Source organism: Numida meleagris, chromosome 22, assembly GCF_002078875.1.
Source record: "Numida meleagris isolate 19003 breed g44 Domestic line chromosome 22, NumMel1.0, whole genome shotgun sequence".
Lineage (NCBI taxonomy): Eukaryota > Metazoa > Chordata > Aves > Galliformes > Numididae > Numida > Numida meleagris.
The window spans coordinates 106,325-134,277 of record NC_034430.1 but is presented as its reverse complement, the minus strand read 5'-3'; the positions used below and the strand labels follow the sequence as shown (position 1 = coordinate 134,277).

At 52.3% G+C, this 27,953-nt stretch overlaps 1 protein-coding gene across 4 annotated transcripts; it reads left to right on the top strand.

Annotated features, from left to right (window-relative positions):
- On the top strand, positions 38-27,921 carry RPS6KA1 (ribosomal protein S6 kinase A1). 4 transcript variants are annotated; one of them, XM_021375154.1, is made up of 23 exons: positions 38-192; positions 3,688-3,732; positions 12,854-12,907; positions 16,514-16,630; positions 17,205-17,286; positions 17,498-17,578; positions 18,216-18,295; positions 18,564-18,670; positions 19,234-19,271; positions 19,390-19,532; positions 19,928-19,998; positions 20,240-20,328; positions 20,528-20,592; positions 21,217-21,319; positions 21,570-21,697; positions 22,140-22,265; positions 23,256-23,345; positions 23,569-23,727; positions 23,872-24,033; positions 24,646-24,722; positions 24,819-24,936; positions 25,358-25,495; positions 26,761-27,919. In XM_021375154.1, exons 1-23 carry the CDS (start codon positions 130-132, stop codon positions 26,881-26,883), a joined length of 2,259 nt encoding a protein of 752 aa, XP_021230829.1. In that variant the 5' UTR covers positions 38-129; the 3' UTR covers positions 26,884-27,919. The 4 variants fall into 4 exon arrangements, with proteins under 4 accessions (XP_021230829.1, XP_021230831.1, XP_021230832.1 ...); XM_021375156.1 differs by lacking the exon at positions 3,688-3,732; XM_021375157.1 differs by lacking the exons at positions 38-192; positions 3,688-3,732 and adding an exon at positions 10,958-11,115 and having other exon boundaries at positions 26,761-27,921.

Here is a 27,953-nt window from a genome sequence, read left to right as displayed (position 1 = left end):
CGGAGCCGGGCGGAGCCGCTCCGCCCCCCGCCCCGCCCCGCCGCTCCCGGCCCGGCCCGGGCAGCCGGTGCCCAGCGCGGGGCTCCGAGCCGAGAGGAGCCGCGCCCCGCGGGGCTGCCCGCCGCCAGCATGCCGCTCGCCCAGCTGGCTGAGCCCTGGCCCAACATGGAGCTGGTGCAGCTGGACACGGAGGTGAGCGGGGCAGCGGGCGGCGACCCCCAGGGGTCTCGCGGAACAAAGGAGCGCCCGGCCGGCCTGCTCCTTCCTTCCTTCCTTCCCTCCCTCCTTCCCTCCCTTCTGCCTCCTTCCTCCCTCCATTCTCTCCCTCCGCTGCTGCCCCGCTGCTCCGGCTGAGCCCCGCGGGGTCGAGTAGCGCTGCGGCGCGGCGGATCGCTCGGAGCTGCCGGGCTGTCGGCTCCGCTGCTCCCTTCGGTTTCTCAGCGCGAGCGGTGCGCGCACGGTTCGGCGCTGGGGGCTTCCCCCGCCCGCTTCAGCGCTGCCCAGCTGCCGTCCCGCGTTTCTCCGCTGGATGCGGGCGCTCCGCTCCTTCCGCTTCGCTCTTAACGGGCCCCCCCAGCCCAGGTGCGCGCGGGTTGCATCGCAGCCGCCGCAGAACGCGGGGACCGCTCGCAGCCTGTTCCCCGCTGCCGGGCGGCCGAGGTGTGCGCGCAAACCTCTCCTCGCCCCAGCGGCAGCCGGCAGCTTTCCGGAGAGGTTCGCGTGGGTTTTGTCCCGCTTCGCTCGGCCCCCGCTGCTCTCCCATTTGAGACCGTTCTGCACGTCTACCCCTCCTACCGCACCTAGGGACATCACAATGGGTAATTGATCAAATTCGCTTATTCCTACCTAAAATTATCTCTTGAGGAAGCTGTGCTGGGAACAGAGGCCAGGTTGCCCAGCTGTCACAGCCGGATGGGGGGGCTGGGCAGCTGCGTCCCGTGCCGTGCGCTCACCTCTGCTTGGGGCGTGAGGTTGTGCCTGTGCTCTGCAGGGACCGGGTTGTGGTCCTGAGGCCATAACATGCTCAGAGGCCGCTGGGTGTGCTGGGAGGGTGAGAGCCGGAGTGTAGTTGTGATTTGTCTGGAAAACAAACTCAGAGTGGGAGGGAACTGATGCCGGTGCCCGGGGTGACGGATGCCATCACCAGGATTGGTGTGTCACTTAATCCTGGGGCTCCGGGTGCCAGGTGGCGGCTGTGCCAACACCGCGACATGTCCCCTGGCTGGAAGCAGCCACAGGGGCACGGCGCATTCATCAGCCAGGGTTCCCCATGCAGATCGTGGCAGCAGTGAGGGCTCCTCTCCCCATTGCGTTAGTTATGGATGTGTAATCTGTAAACTGCAGCTGCAGGCTGCCTTCCCCCAGCTCACCTTGGCCAGGGCTGGAGGTCAGCAGTGGGGTCAGGAGCAGTGTGCTGGTGCCAGAGGGCGGTCCTTTCGCGTCAGTGCTGTGCCAAGTGGGACTCCGGCAGCTCCGCTCCCTTGGGCTTCAGGTGACCGGTGCGCTCGGCAACACCGGCGTTCTGCACCTCTTGGGCCTGGCTGCCAGCAGCCAAAGCCGACCCTGTCTATGAGCGGCAGAGAGGGACTCGGTGGGAGTTTTGTGCACTGTGAGGTTCCGTTTGCCGGGGGCAGAAAGGTTTAACCTCTGTGGGGCAGGGTGGCACCAAAGAGAAACCAAAGAGACTTTTCTGGAATGCGTTACGTAAATCGCCTGGGATCGCTGCCATCGAGGTGTAAAGCTGGCTTCCTCCAACCTTTGCTTTCTGAGTCATGGAGCAGAGGTGCCGGCACTGAGCTGCGGAGGCACCAGATCCGATGTGTCAGATTTGGGGTTTTTCCACCATTCTCCAGGAGCAGCTGCTGGGTGCCAGTCACAGCCGGAACCCGCTGTCCCGGAGCTGTGCTGGGAAACCAGTGCGAGAGTGAACGTGTCCTGGGGACTGAGCTCACTCCATCGTGCTTCCTTCTTTTTTTTTTTTTCTTTCCCCCTGCTCTTTCTTCTGCCTATTTGGAATATTGCTTATGTGGTAGAAAAACCTGTGTGGGGCAGAGCACCAGTGACGGAGTGGAGCTGAATGACTGCATCACCATAGCGATGGGAGCTGCCATCGCAGCTGTGCTTGCCTTTAAACTCTTGTCATGTTACACAAACACAGAGCAACACAGCTGACGTGGGATTACGACAAACCCAACCACTTCAAGCTAATTATTTTTGCCTGTATATATGCATCTGCTCATCCCTTACTGAGCAGAAGCTATTCACGAGTAACTATCTTCTTCAAGCGTCTTAGCTGAAAAACGTCAACAGTGATGATGAAAGACAGGGGAGGGAGCAGAGTGACTTCTGTCCACGATGCTCTTTGAGCACTGACTCCTTGTGCATTGGGAATTCTGGAAGGAGGAGCTGGAGGTCCCTGTTTTTGCAGAATTACGTCCTTTTCCCTGGTGCTGCAGGACGACGTGTGCTGGCGGCGCTGCCAGCAGGGCACAGCCCGCGTGGTGCTGCCCAGCCTGACACTTGTCCTCATTACCTATCAGAGCAGCGGTGCCCTGTTCTGTAAGTTGCTTCTCCCTGTGCTTCAGATTATGTGGAATTAAAGGGATTTAAAATGCAAGATGTCCTAAGAGAAATATCTCCAAGTTCAGCCAGGCTGGCGGTTACGCAACCGAGTTCTCTTCCTTTTCAGTACACTTTTCTGCGTGCCATTGAGGAAAGTTCTTAGAGCAGTGTGTGCAGCAGCACTTTGTGTCCCCTCCCGATGCGTGGAGCTGTTCCTTGAGCAGCGTGCCCAGTGCCAGGCCAGCTCTTCCATCCTGGGTGCTCCCAAATGGCTCTCGAATCCCTTATGAGGACATAAAGGCTCTGCTTTTTCTCCAGGGTAGAAGGAAAGCACTTAGCTCCGAACACTGCGATTCTCTCCTCGCAAATCTGCCCAATGTCAGCTCATGAACGTGGTGGTCGCATTAGAACTTCGTCTCTAAGCCTGTCACTCTGCCAACACGTGGATCTGCTCCCAGCTGTGTGCCATGCACTGCTCCATCTGGCACGGAGGTTCTGCTCCTTGTGGGACTCGAGCTGCTTTGGACATAAACAGCCCTCCCAGCGCTGTGGTTTTGATTAGCAGTGACTTAATAATTGTTGATGGGTGACAGCTGAGCCAGTAAACACGAGTGTGTTTCCAAGTCTGGCTATATTCAGCTCTTCATGGAGGATATACATAAACACAAAATCTTACTTCACTCCTTAGATATTCTCTGTGCTGATGGCACCAATAGCTCTGTGTAAACACTGGGGCTGTGCTCTTCTGAGCCTTCGCTGCAGCGCTGTTCCTTCGCTCCGGTTGTTAGCTGCAAACACTCGTGCTCCTAAGGCAGATGTCGGGTTGATGTCCCATTGCTTCTCCAGGGAAGGAGTGTTATCAGCTGCAATATGGTAACAAATAACCAATAAAAGTTCCTCTTAAAACTGGTGTAGAGCAGAATGGCCATGAGGCTGCAAACCGCTCTCTGGCGCTGCTTTGCTGTACCCACCTCCTCCTTAGCTGCATCCTACGGATGCATGGGGAGTGCTCAGCCATCCATACCCCATCTGAAAGTGGCTCCCTCAGTTCGTCCCGGGTGAAATGCTCTCAAAGGCAGTGCCAGTGCCTAGTGTGTGCTAACAGCGGGTTCTCTTCCTTTGCAGAACGGGCAGGCTGCTCCAGAGGAAGGTGGGAACCCTCCGTGCAAGGTAAAGCCGCAGTGGGCCCGAGTCCTTCCCCGTCGCTCTGAGCTGCATGCGGTGTGTGTGCTGGCGGGTGAATGGGCTGAGGACGGCTATTTTTAAATCCTGTAAGCTGCTGCTTTGTAATCTGGATGAGTGTGTGCGGGAGCATGAGGGGCCGGAGTGGGGGAAGAGAGCAGGAAGATCCTTTCTCCCTGTCCCTTTGGTCATCCAAACTCACCTGGGCCGTCCCAAAGCGCTGCCTCAGAGCGGCACGCTGGAGTCGGACAGCAGCCAGAGCAGAGGGCTCAGGTGAGAATCCTCAGAGTGTTTCAGGCCATTTCAGTGCCTCAAAAGCACAAACCCTTCAGGATTTCCGTTTCCAATGTGCACATGCTGTAGCTATGAGGAGTGACGCCACGTGTTTGCTTTGGCTTGTGAGCCCTTGCTGCGTGGATTGTCTGGAGCCTGTCCTGCTCCTCACAGCGAGAACCCCGCTCCGTTGTTTGTGCTAAGCATCGTGGAGGGTTATGGTGTTGCTTTCCCAGTTGGCCACTGTTACGCATTTAGTAAAAGAAATTTAAGCTGAAACCAACCGGCTGCTTCTCAGCTAGGCCTTTTCCAGAAACTTATACTGAACTTCCAGCACTGCCGCTGCGTCTCAGCCACCTGTTCTGCCCTCCTGGGCCGGCTGATGGGCTGGCACCACAGGAAAGCTGGCGTGGGTGGGACAAGCTCAGGTCAACTACTCTGCATGCTCCTCTCCCCTGAGATAATGGTTTTACGGTTCTTCACCATGCCCGCGTCTCTGGCATGAGACAGAACATCTGTCTCTTGTGGTTGGATTCCAGCTGCCCTTTGCCTCTTTGATCATCAAACACTTGGCTGAGCTGCCTTCCTGGTACCGTGGACGCAGGTGTCCTGCTTTGCCCTCTGCTGAGGCACTGTGTCCGTGTGCCTCAGCAATCCCATTTTCAGTCATTTTTAAACGTGCAGAGCCCTCCTGAAATAACCTCTGGTGCATTTTCCAAGTTTGTACAAGGTGTACGTTCTACAAGCATGAAGACAAATGAAATCCCTGCTATAAACACATACCTTACACTTGACTCTGGCACTCTGCGCCAGCTCCAGCACTCCGGATGGGGAGGTGAGCAGGCAGCAAACTCAATATCTCTGTTTTTCTGCTCGCCTGGGAGCCGACGTCAGCAGCAGATTCTGGCGCTGCCTCCTTTTACCTACAGCAAGGACTAAAGAAGGAGAAGGAAGCAGCAGCAAAGACCCAAGGCTGTGTCAGTGAGCGGGAAGCTGCTCAGGATCTCTCCCGTACCCCTCTGTTCCGGCTCCGCTGCTGCCCTTCTCGAGCAGGGGGACAGGAGGCACTTCATGTTGAGTTTGTGCTTTCATCCTTTTGTGGCTCATTCTGTGATCTCTGCTAAAAATAGCTCAAAGCAGCGACAGCGGCGATTCCTCAACGCCCACACGAAGTGCCATCCCTCCCTCTGTCCCCATCAGCGGGATGCTGCCAGAAGCAAAACCTTTGTCTGCTTGGGCAACAACCAAAGAAACCTCGACAAAGAGGAAATCCAAGAGTTCCTCAAAAGAGTTGGGAATTGGGCACCTGGCAGCATGGGTCTCTAACCTCCCATCCCACCTGCTGTTGTGCACTGGGGCCTTTGGGTATGAAGCACAGCAGAATGATTGCAGCAGATGTAGGGAGAGGAGGTCTGGGCTCAGCTTCCTGTGGACCGGGAACAGCCGGGCTCCCCTCAGCCTCCTTCCAAGGACACCTGGCGCGTTTCACAACTCCTGGCTTCTATTCCTGCATGGATTCCCACCTTTCGAGAACAACTGTGGTATGCAAGTCCCTGCAAGTATCGTACCTTGCTGTGTTTATCTGAGTATCTTGAAAATGCCTGCAAGATCCTACAGGTCGGGCAGAGCATTATCTGGAGTGACTGCCTCCCCTCGCATGGTCAGAGCCATCCCAGCAGCATTCCAGCTGCATGGCACCAGGAGTTCCAAGCCAAACCCTCACCTGACAATGAACACAATCCTAAATTGCTAATGCCTGATTCCTTGCTTATCTGGCTGTTCCCCCTGTAAGAGTTTGCAATCTGCCAGGCAGTCCTGGCAGCATCCCTAGAACCAGATTGCTGATCCAACTGCACTGAGCGGGAGAACTTTGGACAAGATAGATGCAAGGGTGTCTGCTTTTTGCTTTTCTTCCTGTTGGGTGGTGTTCAAACAATCTGGTGTTGGCTTTCAGACAGCAGCACTGCCCTTGATGCAGAGTTTCAGTGCAACTTCCCCAGCGCAGCAGAAGGTCTCTTGCATTGCTCCCAGGGCTGCTCTGTGCCAGGGGCTAATTGCCAGCGCCGTGTGCTGCTCCCTAGGGACCAAACCTCATTCTCTTCTATGTTCTCTAGATTTAATTGTCAGGTAGGCTGAAGATCAGTCCTCGTTCAGCTGGGGAATGGCAACAGAGGGCTTTGAAGCCCTCTGCTGGGTGGAAAAACAGAACCTCTCATCATTGGGGTTTTACAGCCAGCGTGGCTGAAGGTTGAGTGCGTGCTCCCTGAAGGTGCCAAGTGTGAGGAATTGTACATGGAAGTACAACACCCAATTAGTGAAATCACTTCATAATGAAGAGCAGAGGAGTGGATTTGCAGCACTGAGTGTGCCCACTCGCTCTGGAGGTAACGCTGGGAGTGCTGAGCACCTTGTTATTGGGTGATAATCACAGTGCGCGGTGAAACCTGGGGAGGTGAATTAGTAACCTCTTCTAGCTCTGCTTTGTACCATAAAAGAGACCTTTGAGACAGGAGCGGGGAGCTGCTGTCGTGCCAAGCACAAGGTGCTGCATCACGGCACAGTGCGTTGGTGCTTGGTCTTGGCCGCGCTCTCCAGCAGCTCGTGTTGCCCAGGCCACACGTTCAGCACTGCAGGTTCCTCCAGCTGCAGGCTGAGCGCAGACCTCACCAACAGGAGAGCGGTGGTGTGATCCTCATCAGCACAGAACACGGCTCCGATCACAGCCTCTTAAAGTGAAGGGTTTTAAAACAAACAAATGGAGTGCTCTTCTTTGAAGCAGAGGCCTGGTGTGTTTGCACAGCTGCTGCTGTTTTCTGCAAGAGTTAGAAAGCTGGTGAGTGTGGGAAAAGACAGGTATCTCAGTAAAGGCGTTCTCTGCCCAGTGCCCCTTCTTGTTGCTTCCAGCTGCATAGCAAAGCATGCTCTTGCTGGTTGGGTCCTCGAGCCCTCAGTGCAGAACAGCACAGCACTGCCTGGAAACCCTCCTGGCCTGGCTGCAGCTATTGCATCTCTCCGCATGCAGCCTTTCAGCCTGGCAGTGGCAAAGCTCTGGGGCGAGCTGGCTGCTCCATGTTGCCAGCTGAAGTCATCAAATGGTTTTGTTTTCAATGCAATGCCCAGCAGCTCTTCGTCCTTGGCAGGGCCGGGCCGTGGTTAACAGCAAGCATCTGAGCTCCTTAAAAACACAGCATCGAAATGCCTGCTCAAGGAGCAGAGTCTCTGTGATGAGCTGCAGGATCTAGTGAATAATTGAAGAGGGGTCAGTTTGCAGGAGTGCCCGTGAGGAAGGCAGAGCTGAGAGCGGCCCTCCCACGCATCAATGTCTGACCGATCAGAACTCTGCTCTGCTTTCTCCTCTTCCATTTACATCCACCTCATTGATTAACATAAATTGCTGCAAGGTCTGTCTCCCAGAAGCCTCTTTCACTGGAAAAAAAAATAACTACACGAAACCTCTTTCGCCATATGGAGGAAACCTGTGTTATCCATTTCCCCACCAAAGTTCAAAGGAGCTCTGAACCATGTGGGAAAAGTCCCTCACGCCTTCAGGTACCAAAAATGAGAGCACTTGTCCCTTGTTTATACTTGAAAGCAGCACAGCTTCTAACGCAGGTCTGGGAAATACTGAACTGACTGAACAGAATCTTTTTGTGCTCCGTAAGCGCTCTGCGATGGGGTGGTATCAATTTCCTCGCTGTAAGAAGAGGCGTGTTTCACTGCTCTGCTCTGGCTGGGTCTGGGCTGGTTGCAGACCGGCAGCGTGCTCGGTGCTTACGGGGAGTGCGGTGGGCTGAGCCGGGCTGGCTCTGTGCTGGGCGTCCGGGGCTCCCGCTGCTGCATGCGGGCAGAGCAATGCTCGGGTCTCTGCAAGCGCAGCAGGGAAAAGAAGTTCCTTAAGATAGCAGTCTGAAAATGTGCTGTCTTCTTGCACATCTTGCAAGGAGAAAGCTCCTCACAGCCTGTGTGGTGGGAGGAGTGTGGAATTCCCGCATCGATGTGATAAAATAGTTTCCACATCCCACGACAACTCCAGGGGCAGCAAGCAGTTCTCGTGGTGAAAGCAGTGCTGTGTTCTCAGTGCTGAGGGCAGCGTGGCTGCACCATGCGCTCAGGTCACGCCTCAGTGCTGGTTCCTAAGGGTGACATTCTGCATTTAGAAAAACGTGGCAACAGGCCAATGTTTTGGTGCTCCTGCTCCAATGAGTCAGGTACCAGCTGTGCGGATGCATGGGGACACTACAGAGCATGGCTTGCCTTGCCGTGGCCAATTTCTACCTCTTCCTTTCTTCAGCCTCAGGCTTTATCCCTTTATCAGCTCCTAAGCCCCATTTTGGGGTGCCATCTGTTCCATGGGTGGTTACGAAATGAGCTCGTTCGGGACTTTGCAGAAGCTCCGAGTGCCACCTGCTGGAGCCTGCCCAGCTGGCCCCAGGGAGCCCGCAGCCTTCTGCCTGCCACATCCCGCAGTGGGGCATGGCAATGGGAAACGACAATGGCACAGGGCAGCCCGTGCCATACCCCTGGGGCCTGCTGCCCCATGCCATGTTGGAGGTCCCACGCTGTCCCTGCTGCTCCTCTCGCTGCCCATAAGCAACAACATCTATTTGTGGCCTCCAGGATTTTGCAGCGTTTCCTTCCTGCAGCAGCTCCCTCCACCTCCACGGAAGAAGGAATGGGTCATTTTCTGGCATACAAAAGAAGTGAACTTTTGCTCTGCTGAAAGAAAGCGGCCATAAAAAAAAAAGAAAAAAACAAACAAACAAACAAACAAAAAAAAACCACAGGTGGAACTGGTCCTAAATACCAAACAGAGTGAAAGTGGACTGTCCTGGTTTGAGTTTTCACTTTTTAGGGATTTGCTTGTAACCCCTTTGCGGGGAAACCCAGGATGGCAGTGAAGTTGTTCCCAAGGGTGACCAAATCAATGTGATGCTGGAGTGCATGCAGAGCAGTGCAGCGCTTCCAGGATGCCCTGGTGCCTGGCATGCATGGTTCTGCGGCAAGAGCTAGTGCGGTAAGGTGACAAATGCAATTCCAAACACCAGTGCTCCTGGTGTGGCGCTGGGGGACATGGTCAGTGGGCATGGCCATGATGGGTTGATGGACTAGGTGATCTTAGAGATCTTTTCCAACCTCAATGATTCTGTGATTCTAAGAGATCAGGTCTTGGGCAGAGGAGTTTTAAACCTGCTTGAGGTTTCAAATTGTTGTTGCTGCTTAGGGCAGTAGGAGGTGCAAGGTTGACACAGTGGCTGTGCCACACAGGGCACTGTGTGGGTATGCAGTGACAACGCACTGCCCCCAGCAGGGCCTGGAGGAGCTGCAGGCGTGCTGGGAACTGCTGGGGGCAGTTTGCTCTGCCGGAAGCCAGCATCACCCGCCTCACCTTCCTGGAAGCTGGTAGGCAGCAAGGCAGCGAGCTACAGTCTGCAGCGACATGACCATCTTGTTGCTTCCTCTTGCATCAAAATGGCTTCTGCCTTGAGGGCTGAGTGTGTTTGTGGCCACACTCCTTTTGTTGGAGCCTCCTCGGCCCCTGGCAGCCCATGCCCGGTGCCCTCAGTGTGCAGGGGACAGACAGCCCTTGGCTTGCAGCAGGGACGGGTGCCTGGCGGGGTTCCTAGGGCTGGGGACATCCCTGACTGCTCCCAGGAGCTCGTGGGGGGCACCCACCAAAGAAACAGAGACACACGGACACGATTCTGCTCAGTTCTCTGCTTGCACACAAGAGCAACAATCAGCCTTGCCCAAATAAGGTCCGTGCATGAGGAGAGGCAGTGGCTGGTGATGTTTCTTTGCTTTGTAAGTTCCCCTTTTTGAGAACCACCACTTTAAAAAGGAAAAAAAAAAAGCAGTTCCAGACAGAGCTGCCACTGCCTCTTTAGTCTTCACAGCAGCAAAAAGTGCATTTGTTTCCTGTGCACCTCCTACTTCCCGTTTGCCCTGAGTTCTGCAGCAGGAGCACCTCGTACCTGATATGGAATAAGGCTTAAACGCAACTGAGATCTCCCCAGGTGTCAAACTCAGATCTTCTGGAAGTGTGATATGGGAAGGCTGGCTGAGCCTGGCTTTCTCCTGCCTCCGTCTCCTGTTCGTGTGCTGTACTGCATGTTCCTGTGAATGCCCTGGCAGTGATACTGGTGTATCTGGGTAACTTCAGAAGCCATATAGGGCATCTACTTTGCATGGATGAAATGCAGATGATCTCTTGAAGGGAACTGGAAGTGAGCACGTGGCTCACTTTTTCCTTACAAGCAGACATTGGGAGAGGATTGGCTCGGAGCCGTAGGACCGAAGCCCTCCTGCAGCCCTTCCGGGGCCCGTGGCTGCGCTGCCCGATGTAAGCGTTCCCAGTTCCCATCTCCTCATCTCCCTTCTGTATCAGGACATCTCCATGTTGGAGAGCAGTGTCACAGTGCAGGAGCTGACCCCCAGCCAGCAGGCAGCATTGCACAATGCTCACCAGATGTCAGTGTGCAGGGCTCATGTGGGGCCTCGCAGCAGTTTCTAAAAGCCCTGATGCAGCAGGATGCAGGTGGCTGAGCTGAGACTCTAGCGTGGGGCAGGGACAAACCAATGGAAGGTGCAGAAAACAGCTCCTTCTGACCCCTTCCCTGGAGAGCTGCAGTCCCGCGCTGAGGGACTGATGCTGGAAACAGCATTTGTGTTGCTCACAACAAGGGCAGCGTAACTTTAGGGATGAGCTGAAGGGGCTCAGCTTCTATGTGCTGCTTCACATCGCTCTGTCTGTGACGTGGGACCCCAACACGGGTCCTCTTGGAAAGCCTGCTGAGATTTGCTGGTGGAAAGAGCCGTGTCTAAGCACTCAGAAGTCATCTAGTGTTGGCGCTGAGTTGCTGGTGTTGTGCAGCCATCGCCACGCAGTGCAATTTCCCCATATGAAACCACAGTTTCCTTTCAGCGAAAACTCCCAAAATACATCCCAGTGACGTAACTACTACTTGGGGTTCTCGTGGCAGTCTGGGTGCTGCAGAGAGCTCTGGGTTCAGAAGCCAGCTGCAAACTATGGGAGAATAGCAGCCTAAAGCGTTGGAGATGTTGAGGCTCCTCTTCCGCAGCAAGCCAAGGATCCAGGAGGCAAGTGTCTAGCTCTAACGAGTCTGCTGTGCACAGCCCTGGGCTGTCTGCTCTGCAGGATGCAGGGAGGAGTGGGAAACCTCCTGCTCACAGAGAGCCGGCCCTCGTCCTGTCTTCATTAACGACTTCTTTCTTGCAAAAGGCATTTCTGATGGTAAAACTGCTTTTCTAGAAGTGTCTTTCCTAGGTGCTGCCAGGATTTGGGGACCAGAGCATGTGTGAAGCAACAGAAACTACGACAGCTTCTGGTTAGTTGTTGATGAATAGGAAGCGAATTGCCAGAAGCATAATCTGTTTCTAGCTCTTGCAGTTTTTTTCTTGCATTTAGATGTGACTGTCTCAACCGTCAAAGTGACAAAACGCGAGCAAAAACAAACCTGTCTCTTGGCTTCTGGCTTGCAAAAGCCTTCCTTAAAAAGGGGCAAGTGGGAAGGAGGACTCGGATTTTGTATTTGGAGCGGTGCGTGCCCCCAGCCCTGGCATGGGATGGGCCATCTGTGCACTGGGAAGTTCACCAGAAGTCATCTCCTGCTCTGACTTCTGCGACTTCCTGCGCTCAGAGCTACTCGGCGCGTATGGCTGTGCTTTTCTTTTCCCGGAGCACGGAGGTGATTTCCCCAGCATGCAGGAATTTGCAAAATGGCCTCCCCTGGGGCTGCAGGCAGGAGATGGCTGCTGTCGTGCTGGTGGGGTGGGACCACAGGACCTGCGTTTGTGCAATGGGTCTGTGCCCAGTGGAGGGTGTCAGGGTGGGACAGCCCTTCCCCACACCCCCGGGGAGATGCAGCGAGGGAGGAAGGGGAAGAGGTGAATGAAGGGCCCCTCCGATGTGATTCAGTGCTTCCGGACCTTCAATCTGTCAGTTCTGAGTGCTGATCTGCTGCTTTGCAGCTCCTCCGTCCCCTTGGGGCTCGCCTTTGCTCTCTCTGCTGGTGCTCCTGTGCTGCTTTCTGACCTGCAGGAGGAGCAGCAGGAGCTCAGGTCCTTTCTTGGGTCCTTCCTGCACGGACCTCCGGGCTGAAGGCTTGGACCCTGGGGGAAACATTTCACATCTGATTGGATTTTTCTGATCTGATTTTTTTTTGAGTGTTTTTCTGTCTGAGCTTCAGCTCGTTCTCTCAAAACCAGACCAAAGAGCATCTATGTGATAGCGTATCTATGTGCACTCATAAAAATGTAGCAGGTTTTGGGATCTAAGCTCTGTCCGTCCAAAACTTCTTCCCCATCTGAGTTCTTAGGAGGAGAAAGAGCCATATCCTAGCTGAGAAGTGCTTCTTTTCTAATCTCCCTTTAAATGTTCCTTAGTTTCACTGTAAGGTTTCGTAGGATTGCATCTGGTCCCAAAGTGTACGCCAACATCTCTACTGCTGCTCAGGCCTGAGCCGGCCTTGCCTTGCGCTGCCCTGGAGGGATGTGGTGAGGTTCAGCGTTTGGATGTGTTCCCCTGGCTGCTTCAGGAGCGCTGGGCCTCTCTTTGGTGGCAGTGCTCTCGGTCTTGGGGAGCAGGTGGATCCCATTGCCAGTGCTGTGTGTCCTCCACTGCCTGTCAGAGTCTGTCCAAGGCTCCAACAGCAGCTGGCTCCTCCTGCTTTCCTGGAACCACCACCAGATCAGGGCATGCAGTGGGACGTGACCAGGGGCTGCAAGCAGCTCGCCCTCCTGCTAAACAAGTTTGCTGGGAAAGCTTTACCAGAGCATCACAGATCCTCTGTGCTGACACTTATTTATTGTTCCACAGGCAAAGTCAGACATCACTTGGGTTGAGAAAGAGCTGGTGGACTCAGCAGACAAGGTAAGAGAGCCTCCAGGGGAGTGGTGCAGTTAATGGCATTTGTCCCACGTGCGAGGGGGAAGCGCTGCTTGCGGGGCCCCCAGCACCATCCCTGCCTTGCAGCATTTACCTACGACCAGTCTCCACTTGGTGGAAGTGCTCATGGAGCAAACAGCGCTTAGTCACTTGCTCACGTGACATCCCAGACTTGACTTCATCCTCCTCCTCCTTCCTGCCCACACCAAACCCCTTTACGTGCTGTCGTTCTTGTCTCCTGCCACATTCTGATCTTGTGGGCTCGTGGGGCGGGGGCTCCGCTGTTGAGCTGCGTGGATGTAAGGTGGCTTCTTCAGGGCGCTGAGTGGTGATAACCCAACACGTAACGTTGTCATGGTCCAAACAAAATTTATCAGATCTAAAGAGCTCCAGGCTCGTGTGCAGAGAGCAGTTGCTGCGTCTCCTGCGGGGCTTCACTTGGTGATATGGAGCTTCCTTGGAAGTGATGATGCTTGCCTGCATCCCTGCAGAGCAAAGGAGGTGTCAGAATGAACCAAGGCTCCGAAGAGCTCCTGTTGAGCAGCTGTGCAGTGCTGTCCCATGCTGCTCTCTGCCTCTAGCCCCTTGCTTTGGGCATCATCACCTGGTGCTGAGGTTCTCCCTGCAGAACTGGGACCGGTTGGCTTGCTGGCATTCAATCATTTGATTCTTTTGTTATCAGTTATTGAAGAGCATGGTACGGGGGCAGAGGAGGCAAGACAGCCATAAGTGGGATCTCTGCGTCCCTTTTTCAGACTGTGTGTTCTGCAGAAATTCAGAAGTCAACACTGACATGAGGTTATTTCTAGTTGCAAAGATACGTAGGTGTCATTGTACTCATCTCAAGGGGTTTCTTTCTTACCTACGCTCCGTGGGTGTTGCTGCAGAAGACATCTGTCCCGACCCCATGAAAAGGTCAAAAGAAACGTGTTTGGAGGGGGAATGAAGCAAAAAGGATTGAGTTTGAAATAAAAATGAAGGGGCAGGTGTAAACCTCAATGATGGCAGAGGGTTCACTATGGGATTGGTGCCCACCGCATCCCACTGTGGGTGACCATCATCCCTGTGGGAGAGCAAGCAGAAGTGCTGCCAGGCTTTTGTGTGGGAGTTCATTCATTTTTCTCTTCCTTTTAAAAGAGTAAGAGGCTTCTCAGCGTATTCCCATGTTGTGGAAATACCCAAAGTGTGAGCATGGCACGTGGTGCTAAGTGGAAGTCAGACTTGACCTACAACATGCACATTTTCTGTCAGAGAGCATCTTGTCTGAGCCAGGCAAGGGAAACCAAATGTGAACACAGAGCTGTGACTTTTTTTTAAAAAAAGCAAAACAAAAAAAAAAAAAAGCCCCAACCACAAGCGCCACCGAGGAGCATGAACCTGCCACCGTGTGACCAAATCACTCATCTCTGCTACACATCTGCCAGCGGGCTTTAACCAGCCGCGTCTCCTCCAGCGCGGCCGTGCGCCGTTGTCCGTGTGCCCATGCCGGAGCCTCCCCGGCCCCAGAAGCCCCCCAAGGTCGTCACTGGGACTCTGCAATGTTGATCGGGATGGGAGAATGGAGAGGGACCCCAAGCTGCCCCGCATCTGCGCCTTCCTCACGCTGTGGCTGCACAGGAAGCACCGAGCGAAGCCCTGCAGCCTGCAGCTGCCAGCCCCCAGCCCGCTCCCCAGCCCGGTCAGTACGTAGGTTGTGTCGCTGGCTGCTCATCCTGGTGGGCCAGCGCTTCAGACAAATGTTCTGGTTTGCTTTTGTCTTTGTGCCTTGTGGGATGGTTTGCCTAGTGGTGCCGTTGTAAGGAACTCATTGTGGTGCATTGAAGGCTGTTGGTGCAGCAGCTCAGTGGCATGCGGGGGCTGTTGTGCTGGAGATGTGTTGCGGTGTAGGACCTGGTCTCAGAGCTAGAGGTTGCTGGAGGATGCCACGAGCTGCAGCTTGGGGGGGTCAACGCAGTGGGTCTTGCCATTGGCCAAGGCAAAGAGTTCCCACAGCTGTGGTATGAGGAGGTGTCTTGGGGGTAGGCATAGTGTTCATTTTGAACAAAAAACTGTGTGAAGCTTTAGGGTGAAATATGTAGCAGTGACATGTAGCCTTGATTTCTCTCTTGAGTTTTCATGGAGATGGCAGGAGGGAGGGAAGGAGCCCAGTAGCCTGCAGATAGCCCCAGTGTGACACAGCCAGCCTTCAGGGTGTTTGTTTTACTGTGCCTAATGGTTTGTGTGACCCCGCACAGCCCACATTGGCACCTGGATGAAGGACAGCCACGGAGACCTTTGGACCAACTGATGGCTGGAGGTGGGAAGCTGTTCTTGACCAACAGCTGTCTGTTGTGACGAAGCCTCCAAACAAAACTAGGGGTGTAAGATGGCTGATTTAAGCTGAGAGATCACATGGGACATGAGACCTCGTTGTTGTAGGGGTTGTAAGATCTTTCTTGGCTGTGCTCACTGAGATTTGCTTAGTGGGCATGTTGCGGGTGAGTTGATGGCTGGATGCGATGATCTCAGAGGTCTTTTCCAACCTTTATGATTCTACAAGTGGGCATGGGGGGGGTGGGTTGACAGTTGGACTAGATGATCTTAGAGGTCTTTTCCAACCTTAATGGCTCTATGATTCTGTGACATAGGGGGAGCTTCTGTCCCACCGCCCTCTTCCTACACTCAGGCTGTATTGTGCATGGGTCTCTCAACCGGATCTGAGTATCTGGACATCACAGGATCTCGAGAGAGCAAAGCTACCAACAGACACAGAGCAAAGCCCTACCTAACCTAGAGAAAAGCCAAGCACAGGAGTAGGAAAGGAAGGGTGCTCAGTGCTGTGCTGCAGGCGTAAACCACATCCGTGTGCCCTGCAAGGAGGAGCGAGGGTGGGAGCTCAGTGTGTGCAGGGGGCAGAGCCTGTGGCTCAGTTCCTGTTGTTTTCTAAAAGCTTTGATTAAGTGTGTTCCGGAGCAAGTATCTGAGTATCTCTGGAAAACAAAGTCTGATTTTCTCACCCCCTTCTCAGCAAGGGAGAAATCTAACTAGTAACTAGTAAAAAAATGTGTTTTAAACAAAACATGTGCCAGAGACCTTGGCTTCCCCTCAATCTTTCTGAAGGCTTGAGTCTGTTAAAAGCATCATCTGTATGTGGTGAAGATGCACGAAGGCTTATGTTGCAGAGTTGCTCAGATTGCCGAGCAGATGGGCTCCAACATGTCTGATTTTTGCCAGCCCTGGCCATGTTTTGACAACAACGCCGTATTTTTGTGTTGTGGGATTTTTAGTGGCATAAACACTCCTGTTTTTGCCACCAGTGCTTTAAAAAGGAAGGTGCTTTCAAGCACTCATCTGAAATGCAGTTCAAAGGAATGCAACACCTCTGGTGCTGGAGGGAGCGCCGGGATGTAATGGTGCTGCCTGGTAGGAGCTCACTGGGGACTGCTTTGTTCCAGATGTTGAAGCCAGGAGATAGCTGTGACATGCACCAGCTCTTATGGTTCTCTCAGAAGAGGTTCCTGTGAGTCTGTAGCTACAATGCTTGTTCCTTGACTCAGTGAGACCTTTTTCCTCTTGTTTAGTATATTCACAGTCATGTCTCCTCTTTTCCAGGGAGAGGGCGTTGTGAAGGAGATCAATATCACGCACCATGTGAAGGAGGGCTCTGAGAAGGCCGACCCTTCACAGTTTGAGCTCCTAAAGGTTCTGGGACAGGGCTCTTTTGGCAAGGTGAGCTCAGTCCTTCGTGCAAGTCATGCAGATAAGTGGTGTTGAGAGAAGAGCTGACAAAGGGACTGTCCCCTACATAACCTCTTTCCTGATTCTCATCGGATCGCAGCCGGTGAGAATCTGATAAGCTCACTTAGCAAATGGCTGCTTCTAATTTGAAGGGCAGCTGTGGAGATGCCTCTCATCAAAGTCTGTGTGTCAGTGCTGCCCTGGAGGTCTTTATACAGCTGGTCAGGAGGAAAGAAGCATGCAGTGCTGCGTGGGGCAGAGGGCTGGAGCATGCCCCTCTTCTCAGGGTGATGCTTTGTGCCAGGGACTGGGTTTGGCCCATTTACTGTTTCCCTTCTGCAAAGGGGGAAGGAAGTAGCCTGTAACTTGCATCTCTTTCAAAGTGCAAATAACCCAGGTCTCTTGCAGACCATCTGCTCCCATGTTAAGTCTTCAATTTCATGTCAGTCAGCCACCAGCACAGTGATGGCTTGTGCAGCAGTGGTGCTGTGCACGTGCTGCAGCAGCTTTGAATAGAGGACTTCTGAAGCTGTCTAAAACCAGCTCATGTGTTCTTCTGCCTCAGGTTTTCTTGGTGAGAAAAATAACACCACCAGACAGCAACCACCTCTATGCCATGAAAGTGCTCAAGAAGGCAACACTGAAAGGTAGGGGAGCCTTCCTGCAATGTCCTATTGCTCCATGGGAAATTGCACTGGGAAAGTGTCACCACTAGTCACTGCTGGCCCTGGGGTGATAGAGGTCGGAAAGATCTGGCTCCAGCTGCCTGATACCAGAAGGCTTAGGGCTAGGGGTGAGGGTGACACCAGGGCTCTGTGCTTTCTCCAGTGTCTGAACTGTTCCTCTCTTTTCCCACAGTGCGTGATCGTGTAAGGACAAAGATAGAAAGGGACATCCTAGCTGATGTAAACCATCCCTTTGTGGTGAAGCTGCACTACGGTGAGTGCAGGGCTGGCTGGGATAGGCGTGCCTACCATGGTCCCCAGCAGCTTCTGGGCACCTGCAGTGGCAGAGCCTGTGTCAGTCCATGTCCCTCAGTGGCTATGCTGTGCCGGAGCCTTCAGAATCACCTTAAAACAAATCCTTCCCTAGGAAGGCCTTTGGTCACATGTTCACTCTTGAATGGGGCACCAGAAGAAGTTGTTTAAACATAAAATCCTTGGGATTATAACGTTAATTCAGGAGAAACTGAGAAAGAAGAGCTGACTGATCAAGTCAGAGCATGGCAGGATGAATGTGATTCTGATTCTGAGGAAGTTGAGGACAGCTTCTGTCCCTATAAATTGACCAATGTATTTACTTGGAAAACAGCCCTTCCAGCAGGGCATCACTGGCTGAAAGGGAACAAATCGCACATAAAATGATGCTTTTCTGCAGTGCCAGGGGGTTGCATCCTTTTCAGTGACATGGACGGGAGATCTGATCTACCCTGAGTAGTTACCCTACTTGTATTTAACCTAGTAACAATGCAGGGCATTTGCACAACTGAGGCCACTGGGATTTAAGTGATTAATGTCACACCATCGAGCTTTCCCTCAGTGGAGGGGTCTGATTCCTGCTCTGGCTTGTGTTTCAGCATTCCAGACAGAGGGGAAGCTGTATCTCATCTTGGATTTCCTCCGAGGAGGTGACCTTTTCACTCGGCTTTCCAAAGAGGTGGGTATACTGTGGCATCTTGGTGGGTTGCTGAAACTCTCAGTTTGTGTGTTAATTGCCTGGAGGAACGACTGACCCTCAGAAAGTCCTTGAGAGAGTTGGAAGGAGCCTCCAACCTACTGCTAGCTCAAAGGAGGGGATGTCAGGAGCCCTGTCCCCTGGCAAAGCCTGGTAAACTTAGATCTAAAAAAGCACATGGGAGCAACATGGGTGTGAAGGGTGTTGCTTGTTGTGCTGCCAGGATTATAACCCCTGTCCCTTCCTGCAGGTCATGTTCACAGAGGAGGACGTGAAGTTCTACCTAGCAGAGCTTGCTCTAGGACTTGACCATTTGCACAGCCTGGGGATCATATACAGAGACCTCAAACCAGAGAAGTACGTGCGGTACAGATCTGTGTTTAGTCCCCAGCCTGCAGTCGGAGCACCGCACAACCTTCTTCCACGAAACAGTGCCCTGGGCCAAGCAGATGGAAAGCAGCAGAGCAGATCAGTGAGGCTCTTGCTCCTCACACCAGCAGTTAGAGCCAGGAGCACTGCGGAGGCAGCATGTGTGCACCACATGTCTGAGCAGTAATCCTCAGCCAGCACTGGGCTCCAGCTTTAAGCAAGTGAGAGCCTTCCGAGGAAAAAGGCACCTCGCTGGGCCTCTGAGGAGGCACACAGCAGCTGCATGACTGGGTTATTCTTACCTGAGACATGGGAGGGATCAAAGTTGATATAATCTGTGTGGCTCATTGGTTCAATGTGAAGTTGAGTGTGTATAGAAGGGGGCTGCTTTCCCCCATTCGTGGTGATGGGGCTTAAAGTACAGGGGTTGGAAGGATGGATAAGTTCCTCCTCTGGAGTTCTGGAGCATCTCTGACCAGCTCTGGGACACCTGCTAGTTCTCACCAGCCTTTCTTGCCACTAATAACTTGTTTATTTCTTCCTTGCTGTAGCATCCTCCTGGATGAAGAAGGACACATCAAACTCACAGGTGAGGTGCTCCAATAAAAATCTTGGTTCTTGAAACATGGAGCTTCTCTCAGACCTCTCTGTTCTGGGCCATTGTGAAGAGCAGGCGGGCACATGCTGATGATTTTTCTCCTTCGTAGATTTTGGCTTGAGTAAGGAGGCGATAGACCACGAGAAGAAAGCCTACTCCTTCTGTGGGACGGTGGAATATATGGCTCCAGAGGTTGTGAACCGACAGGGCCACTCCCACAGTGCAGACTGGTGGTCCTATGGGGTGCTGATGGTGCGTACCAACTGGTGGGCTTGGAAACCTCAGCAGCTGCTCAGGGAGTAGCTATGAAATACCGTTAGGTGACTGCATCCAGCAGATGTGCTGATGCTGGCCCTGGGGCAGGCTGTTGGTTGCTGTGCAGATCTGGTGCCACCATCTGGCAGCTGCTGGATCCAAGGGCTGTGGCAGGAGCAGGCACTGCTGGAACACAACCCCACTACACACTGTGATACAAAGCTTCCTTCTGAGAATGTGATGCCTGCTCTCTTTTTCCAGTGCCAGGCTTTTGATCACTTGCAAGGCTTCTGCTAGCTGTGGAGAATTCCCAGATGAAGATGTAATGAGATCTGTGTAGCCCTCAGACTTGCTCATACATGTGACCTCCCCTTGTTCTCTCTCCCTCCCAGTTTGAGATGCTCACTGGCTCACTGCCATTCCAGGGGAAGGATCGCAAGGAGACAATGACTCTCATCCTCAAGTAAGAGGAGTTTCTCTTTCATGTGTATATAAAGACAAGCCTGCTGCTCTTTCTTTAAGCATGCTGCATTTGGGGTTCTCACAGCGTAATGGCATTACTTGGCAGGTGGTTTTGTATCAACACTCAGTTTGAAGGGTGCAGTATAAAATGCCAAAGAGACGGTTGTACTTTCAGGGGTGGAGGTGCTGCTTGTGGATTGGCTTCTTTATACCTGCAGCTGATTGCATAACTTCTTCCCTAGAGCAAAACTGGGCATGCCTCAGTTCCTGAGCGCTGAGGCACAGAGCCTCCTGCGAGCCCTTTTCAAAAGGAACCCAGCCAACAGACTAGGTAAGGCATTTTTTGTTTCTGAATCCACCTGATGCTGTAGCTGTGCCTCTCACATCCCATTGGGTCGGCAGCATGCTGGCACTTGTGCTAGGTTAATGGGTTCTCTGTAATACCTGGTTATGTTGCATGCTTGGTGATAGCCTTTGCTTTGTCGGTGATCCTGATAAAATGTTAAGCACTCCGCGGGTGCATTTTTCAGGTTCTGGTCCAGATGGGGCAGAAGAGATAAAGCGTCATCCGTTCTACTCTACTATTGACTGGAATGTGAGTATCGGAAACACTAAAGCGAGTTTCACCCCATGCAGCACAGTGATGCAGCTCTGCTGACCGCAGTGGTGATGCTTGCAGGCTGACCAGCTGTGAGAGTACTACCAACCCGTGTTTCTATCTTTCCTGATTATCCTTCCCGAAACTGAACTGCTGTTTGTCATGCAAGTAACTGTTTCATACTGAGTTGCCTATGATCTTGCCCTGGTTTGAATATCTCTCGGAAGTAAGGTGCAGGTTTTAATTGGGGTTCGGCACAAGGATTGCCTTGCACAGAGTAGGAAGAGCTCAGGGAGGCATTTCTGGCAAGGAGCTATGTTGTAGTCTGCAGAGAAGCGGGGCAATTAGTGAACCTGCACTTCCCTGCATTGTACATAGAACACTTTCTTTTTGTCTTGATTAATGTATGATAGGTGGTAGAAACTTACAGAATTTCTCCACAAACTGACTGAAAGTCACCCTCCTGGCCAGGAGGCCATCCCTCCCACTGCTGAGCTGCAGTCACAACGCTGTTTCTAGTGTTGTAAACTTTCTTCCCAGCCTCTTGTTCCTAGCAGCTATTTGCACCCTTCTGAGCACGTTCAGCTATCGCAGCACTTCCAAGCTATCTGTATTTTGCAGAAGCTGTACCGAAGAGAAATCAAGCCGCCCTTCAAGCCTGCTGTAGGCCAGCCTGATGACACCTTTTATTTTGATACAGAATTTACATCACGTACACCAAAAGGTTGGTATGAATTTATGAATTCAGCTAAAGCCTGTGTGAAATAATACAGCTTAATCCTGGCTTGCCTGTGCCATTAGGGCAAGGTTTGCCTCCTCCTAGCTCCTTCAGGGAGAAGTCCCAGCCATATGCAGGGTGTTATTGGTAGCTCAGTGCTGCGTGGCATTGCTCATGTTTGAGCCACAGCCACGAGGGGAAGGCTTCTGCTTCCACTGCTACTCCTTTTCAAGTTTTCCTTCAACTCCTGTTGCAGATTCCCCAGGCATCCCTCCCAGTGCGGGTGCACATCAGCTCTTCCGCGGCTTCAGCTTTGTGGCCACCGGACTGATGGAAGACAGCAAGGTGAAACCTGCACAGCCCCCTCTGCATTCTGTGGTGCAGGTGAGACATGGGAACAGACGGACAGCTGCTCTGAGGCTGCAGTAACTCCAGAGTGGGTCTGCAGGACCTGTGCGCTGCTTGGAGCAGAGCTAAAGGAAAGATATTGTGGTTTGAATTCTTGCATCCTGATGTTCTTTTGTTTCTACTGACTGTCACGTGCAGAGGTCAGCAGGGCACATTAGTGTTTGCCTCCCTCTTGCCAGGTGGACTCAGGCTGTGTGAATGAGAGATGCTGCAGGAATGCAGCATGCTGGATGCAGATAGCGTTAGCCTACTGACCTATATTTGCCATGTTCTCTTTCTCCCCAGCAGCGAGGAGAGGCTGTGGGATGTAGCAGACAGCAGTCTGTCATTTGACTCAGTGTTGCAGTTAACTCATCACGTTGCACAAAATATTCCCTGAACCCTCCCAGTTCATCAGCTCCCTGCTCTCTTGTTGCAGCAGCTGCATGGCAAGAACGTCCAGTTCAGTGACGGCTACATGGTGAAGGAGGCAATTGGTGTGGGCTCCTACTCGGTGTGCAAACGGTGCATTCACAAAGCAACCAACATGGAGTATGCAGTCAAGGTCTGAGTTGTTCGGTCTGCTCTCCCTTGTTAGATTTCTGTTCATCTCCATAATGACCAAAATAATAGCAAGGAATGAAATTGTTTTCCCTGATCATGTGGAACTTAAATATACAATTTGGGGGCAAATGACAGGGAATGGATATAGCACAGTATGTCTGCAGTGCACAGGCACAGGCTGCCCAGAGGAGCTGTGTGTGCCCTATCCCCAGAGGTGCCCAAGGAGAGGCTGGATGGGGCCCTGGGCAGCATGACTGGGTGGGAAGCAACCAGCCCATGGCAGGGATTGAAACTGGTTGTTGTGGTTTAACCTGACATGTGGCTGAGCATCACACAGTTGTTCACTCACTGCCCTCCTCCCCAGTGGGATGGGGGAGAGAATCAGAAAAAAAACAACCAAAGTAGAACTCATGAGTTGAGACAAAGCAATTTACTAAGATACAGAAAAGGATAATAGTTATGACTGTATATATGTGCATATATATATATATGTATACAGCATTTGATGCACAAGCAATTGCTCACCACCTACCAGCTGATGCCTCACTAGCCCCCCAGCAAGTGGAAGAGAGCAAGATGAACTCCCACTCCCTTCAGAACTCTCATTCCACACAAAGTCATATGGTATGAACTATCCCTTTGGCCAGTTTAAGTCAGCTGTCCTGATTCTGTCCCCTCCCAGCTCCTTGCCCCCCGCCCCCATCAGCCCTTTGCTGAGAAACTGGAATGGCCTTGGCTCTGTACGACACTGCTCAGCAGCTATAAGCACTGGTGTGTTATCAACATGTCTTTCTCTTAGAACCAAAACATAGCATCATACCAGCCCCTCTGAAGAAAACAATTCTGTCCCAGCTGAAACAAAGACAGTGGTCTTTAAGGTCCCTTCCAACCCAACCATTCTGCACTTCTGTGATGAAACCTTCAGCTTGTTTGCTTTGTCCTGGCCACTGTCCCACTCAGCTGTGAATAATCCTTATTCATACCCCTGCAGGTTATCGACAAGAGCAAACGGGACCCTTCTGAGGAAATTGAAATCCTCCTGCGATATGGGCAACATCCAAACATCATTACCTTGAAAGATGTGAGTGTACCTTGAATGACTTCTCATGTATGTTGGGGTGAGAATGCCACTCGAGAATGGGCAGCCCAATGGTACTGCTCATTGCATCGCTCCAGGGTGGTGAAGCATCCAATCAGTACCACCTCTGTGTTGTTGACTTCTTTCTGCTTCTTGGTGGTAGAAATACAACGGGGAAGCCTGGGAAGCATTTTTTAATTAACTCCCTCCATGTTTGCTTTGGTAGGTTTATGATGACGGGAAGTACGTGTATCTGGTGACGGAACTGATGAGAGGAGGGGAGCTGCTGGATAAAATCCTGAGACAGAAGTTTTTCTCAGAGAGGGAGGCCAGTTCGGTCCTGCACACAATCTGCAAAACAGTGGAATATCTGCATTCTCAAGGGGTGAGTATGGTTACATCTGCTTCCCTGGGTGCCTTGTGTTGATGTTTTGGCAAGGCAGATGTGAGGCCAGAGCAGAGGTTGAGGATCTCGATGCAGCCTCAGACCTTCTTGGGGCATGAATGCAGCATTGCCTTTGTTCTGCAGGTAGTTCACAGGGACTTGAAACCCAGCAATATTCTCTATGTGGATGAGTCAGGAAACCCAGAAAGCATTCGCATATGTGACTTTGGCTTTGCCAAGCAGCTGAGAGCTGAGAATGGTCTTCTCATGACTCCTTGCTATACCGCAAACTTTGTGGCACCAGAGGTAAGCGCCTTACTGACTTGAGATTTCAGTAGCTCTCATTTCCCTCTACCAGACTGTGTTCTAACTCTGCACAGATTGGTCTAATCGTGCCTGTTCTGGTGTATTTTGTCTTGGATTAGGTAATTACAAAAATAACAATACCTGTAGTACAGAACAATTATGGGATCCCCAGTGCAGTCCTCCAGCTTTCACTGTACGTACTGCTGGGGCTCTGCATAGAGTAATGAGATGCTAAAATTCCAGAGATTTCCTAGGCTGCTTCTATTCCTGATTAACTGACCTGTTAAAAGAGATGGGATTACTTTCCCTCCAGCTATCTTGGTGTGGAAGAAAGAAAAAGAGATGGGAAGCAGTGGAGCATACATGCAGTGTCATCACATTGGAACCTAGCTTCTTTCTCACTTGTCATTTTGATGCAGCTGGGAGGGTTACTCTGTTCCATGAAACCGAAGTCTGATTTGAATGCTGACCTTTAGTCCATGCCTTTGCTGTTCAGTGAGGCTTTAGCAGCTTTGCACCCAGCCTGCACACGGGGCTTGTGCTGCTCTTTGCAAGCCGAAACAAGCTCAGCAACCAGAACCAAACATATTTCTTCTCCTTTGATTATTCCAGGTACTGAAGCGACAAGGCTACGATGAGGGCTGTGACATCTGGAGCCTGGGAGTCCTCCTTTACACTATGCTTGCAGGGTAAGTGCCTCTCCCCATCACTTCCTGCTGTCCAGAACCACTCCCTGGCCTGGATACAGGATGGTAAATGTTGTTCTTGCTCTCGTCTCTCCTCAGCTGCACTCCATTTGCAAACGGACCCAGTGACACTCCAGAAGAGATCTTGACCCGAATAGGCGGGGGGAAGTTCTCTGTCAATGGAGGCAACTGGGACACCATTTCTGACATGGCCAAGGCACGATGCGGTGTCTGTCTGCATTGTATTACAGGATTGGGGTCAGGCATATGTGATGCAGGTTCAGAGCAGGCTGGGGAGGGAGGGTAGAGGAAGTGGAGAAAAGCAGTAGAGTGGCTTCTGCCCTGTGCACATCCTCCCCACGAGCAGCTCAGCAGTGTGCCTCTGTGTGCTTTGTTCTAGCTCAGGCTGTGAAAATTTGCATGCAGCAACAACCTCGTGCCTGACTCACACTGGGTTTGTTGCTGTGTTATACCTCCCAGGCCCACTGAAAACATACTTAATACAAAAGGAGATTGATATCTGGGGTCCTTAAACTTGGTCTCTGAATTGAAATCTGAATTTGGGAACAGGTGGGTGTCATTTTTTCTTTTAAAGTATGAAGTCTTCTGAAGTCTGACTTTCCAATTGATTCCCTTAGGACCTGGTATCAAAGATGCTTCACGTAGATCCTCACCAGCGCCTGACAGCCAAGCAGGTCCTGCAGCACCCATGGATAACGCAGAAGGACAGCTTACCCCAGAGCCAGCTGAATCACCAGGATGTCCAGCTGGTAAAGGTACAGAGTGGGCCAGGTTCCTTGTCACTGAGCTGTTTGGAAAGCAGTGGTCCTGGTGTGAACAGAGCAGAGTGGAAGGTCATAGTGCTGTGGGCTGGGGAGGCAATGCTGACGTTTGGGGCAGGAAAGCTTAGGAAGGTTCTTTAACGCTTTGCTGGTTGAAAAACTGACTGAACAGCAAGGCCCGGAGAGTGGTGGTGAATGGAGTTAGATCCAGCTGGCAGCAGTCATGGATGGTGTTCCCCAGGGCTTGCTCAGCCCTGTGTAATATCTTTAGTGATGATCTGGGCAAGGAGATTGAGTGCACCCTCAGGAAGTTTGCAGATGACACCAAGTTAGGAGGAAGTATTGATCTGCCTGATGGTAGGAAGACCCTACAGAGGGACCTGGACAGGCTCATCGATGGGATGAGGCCAGTAGAGTGAATTTCAACAATGCTACAGGCTTGGGGCAGCGTGGCTGGTCGACACTTGGCTGACTGGCTGGCTGGCTGGTCAACACTTGGCTGAACATGAGCCAGCAGAGTGCCCAGGTGGCCAAGAAGGCCAATGGCATCCTGGTTGTGTCAGCAGTAGTGCAGCCAGGAGCAGGCAGTGAATGTCCTTCTGTACTTGGCACTGGTGAGGCAGTACGCTGAGAGCTGTGTTCAGTTTTGGACCTGCCACTACAAGAAAGACATCGAGGCTCTGGAGTGGATCCAGAGAAGGAAATGGAGTTATGAGGGATCTGGAGCACAGTGCTATGGGGAGCAGCTGAGGGAAGTGGGATAGTTCTATCTGGAGGAGGCTCAGGGGAGACCTCATCACTCTTTACAACTCCCTGAAGGGAGGTTGTAGTGAGATGGGAGTCAACCTCTGCTCTCAGGTAGCAGCATTAGGATGAGAGGTGATGGCCTCAAAGGTATGCCAGAAGAGGATTAGATTGGATATTTGGAAAAATATCAGAAAGAGTGGTAATACATTGGAACAAGCTGCCCAGAGAGTAACCATCTCTGGAGGTGTTTGGGAAACATGGAGATGTGGCACTGAGGGACGTGGTCAGTGGGCATGGTGGGGATGGGTTGGGGTTGGACTTGGACTTGGTGATCTTAGAGGTCTTTTCCAAACCTCAGTGATTCTATCATTCTATGAACAGCATGTCAATGAGGGATGGAGATTTAAAGAAAAAAGCAAAATGCTCCTGGCTTTGTTTCTGGTTCCTCTGCTCCCTCCTCTCGTAAAGCATCTCCTGCACCTGAGTGACCTATCTTGTGTCTTCTCTCCAAGGGGGCAATGGCTGCCACGTACTCTGCACTGAACAGCTCCAAGCCGAGCCCCCAGCTGAAGCCCATCGAGTCGTCCATCCTGGCACAGCGGCGGGTGAAGAAGCTCCCCTCCACCACCCTGTGAGGATGGGGCAGTGCGGAGTGGTCACACCAGACTTTGCACAACTACTGAGGTGGGGCAGGACATAGGGCAGTCGGTGCCTGCCCTACAGCTCCCTTGAGGACTTGTTCTCAAATCCACATCAAGGCCAAGTGCCTTCTGCCCCCCGTAGACTGGCTCCTTCTTGTGTGGACTGATCTTTGCTGAGAGAACTTCACTGTAAAACTTTTTTGAAGTGTAAATTGTTGATTTTTAAAGATATCCATCTGTGTATATGAGAACTAGAATGTATAACTGATGTCAAGTGGCACTAAAAAGCAGCTCTGATTCACCCTTTCCCATGTAGGGCCAGATATTTGTTGTAGCTACAACATTTCAAATAAGATAGCAATCTTCTAGAGAGAGTCCAGCAGCGGGCCACAAAGATGATTAAGGGCCTGGAGCCCAGAACTGGTTGTGGTATTCCAGGTGTGGCCTCTCCAGGGTAGAGCAGAGAGGCAGGATCACCTCCCTCGTCCTGCTGCCCATGCTCTTTTTAATGCACCCCAGGTTACCATTGGCCTTCTTTGGCCACCAGGGCACACAGATCTACAGAGCTGTGTCATTTGCCCCGTGACAGGCAAACCAGCAGTACTGTAGCAGGGCTGCATATCGGGCCACCTCCTCTCAGGTGTAATACACCACTTTGCAGTGGGAAATAATGAGAACTAGTTAGGACAAGGCAGGAATCAACAGGAAAGGTGGCAGGATGTGGGCTGCGGAGGGGAACTCCTTCTCTCAGGGCATTTTAGTGTTAATAGAAACCAACACTTCAAGGTTAGCTGTGCTAGAAGTAAATCCCAAACCCACTCTCACCTGCAGGCCAGTGCTGGAGCTGCCCCGGTGCTGGCAGAGCAGAGTGGCAGAGGCTGCGGGTGCACAAGAGTGTGACGGAAGTCAGCAAAGGTCCTTGTGCAAATTTCTGCTACTGGCAAGTTTTGTTTATTAGTTCCCAATCAACCAAGTGCTGTTACTTTTTTAATTCCAGTGCTCAATAAAAAAGGACGTGTTGATCTCTGTATACAAGAGCTGTGGGTATCTGTGTGGCCAGGCAG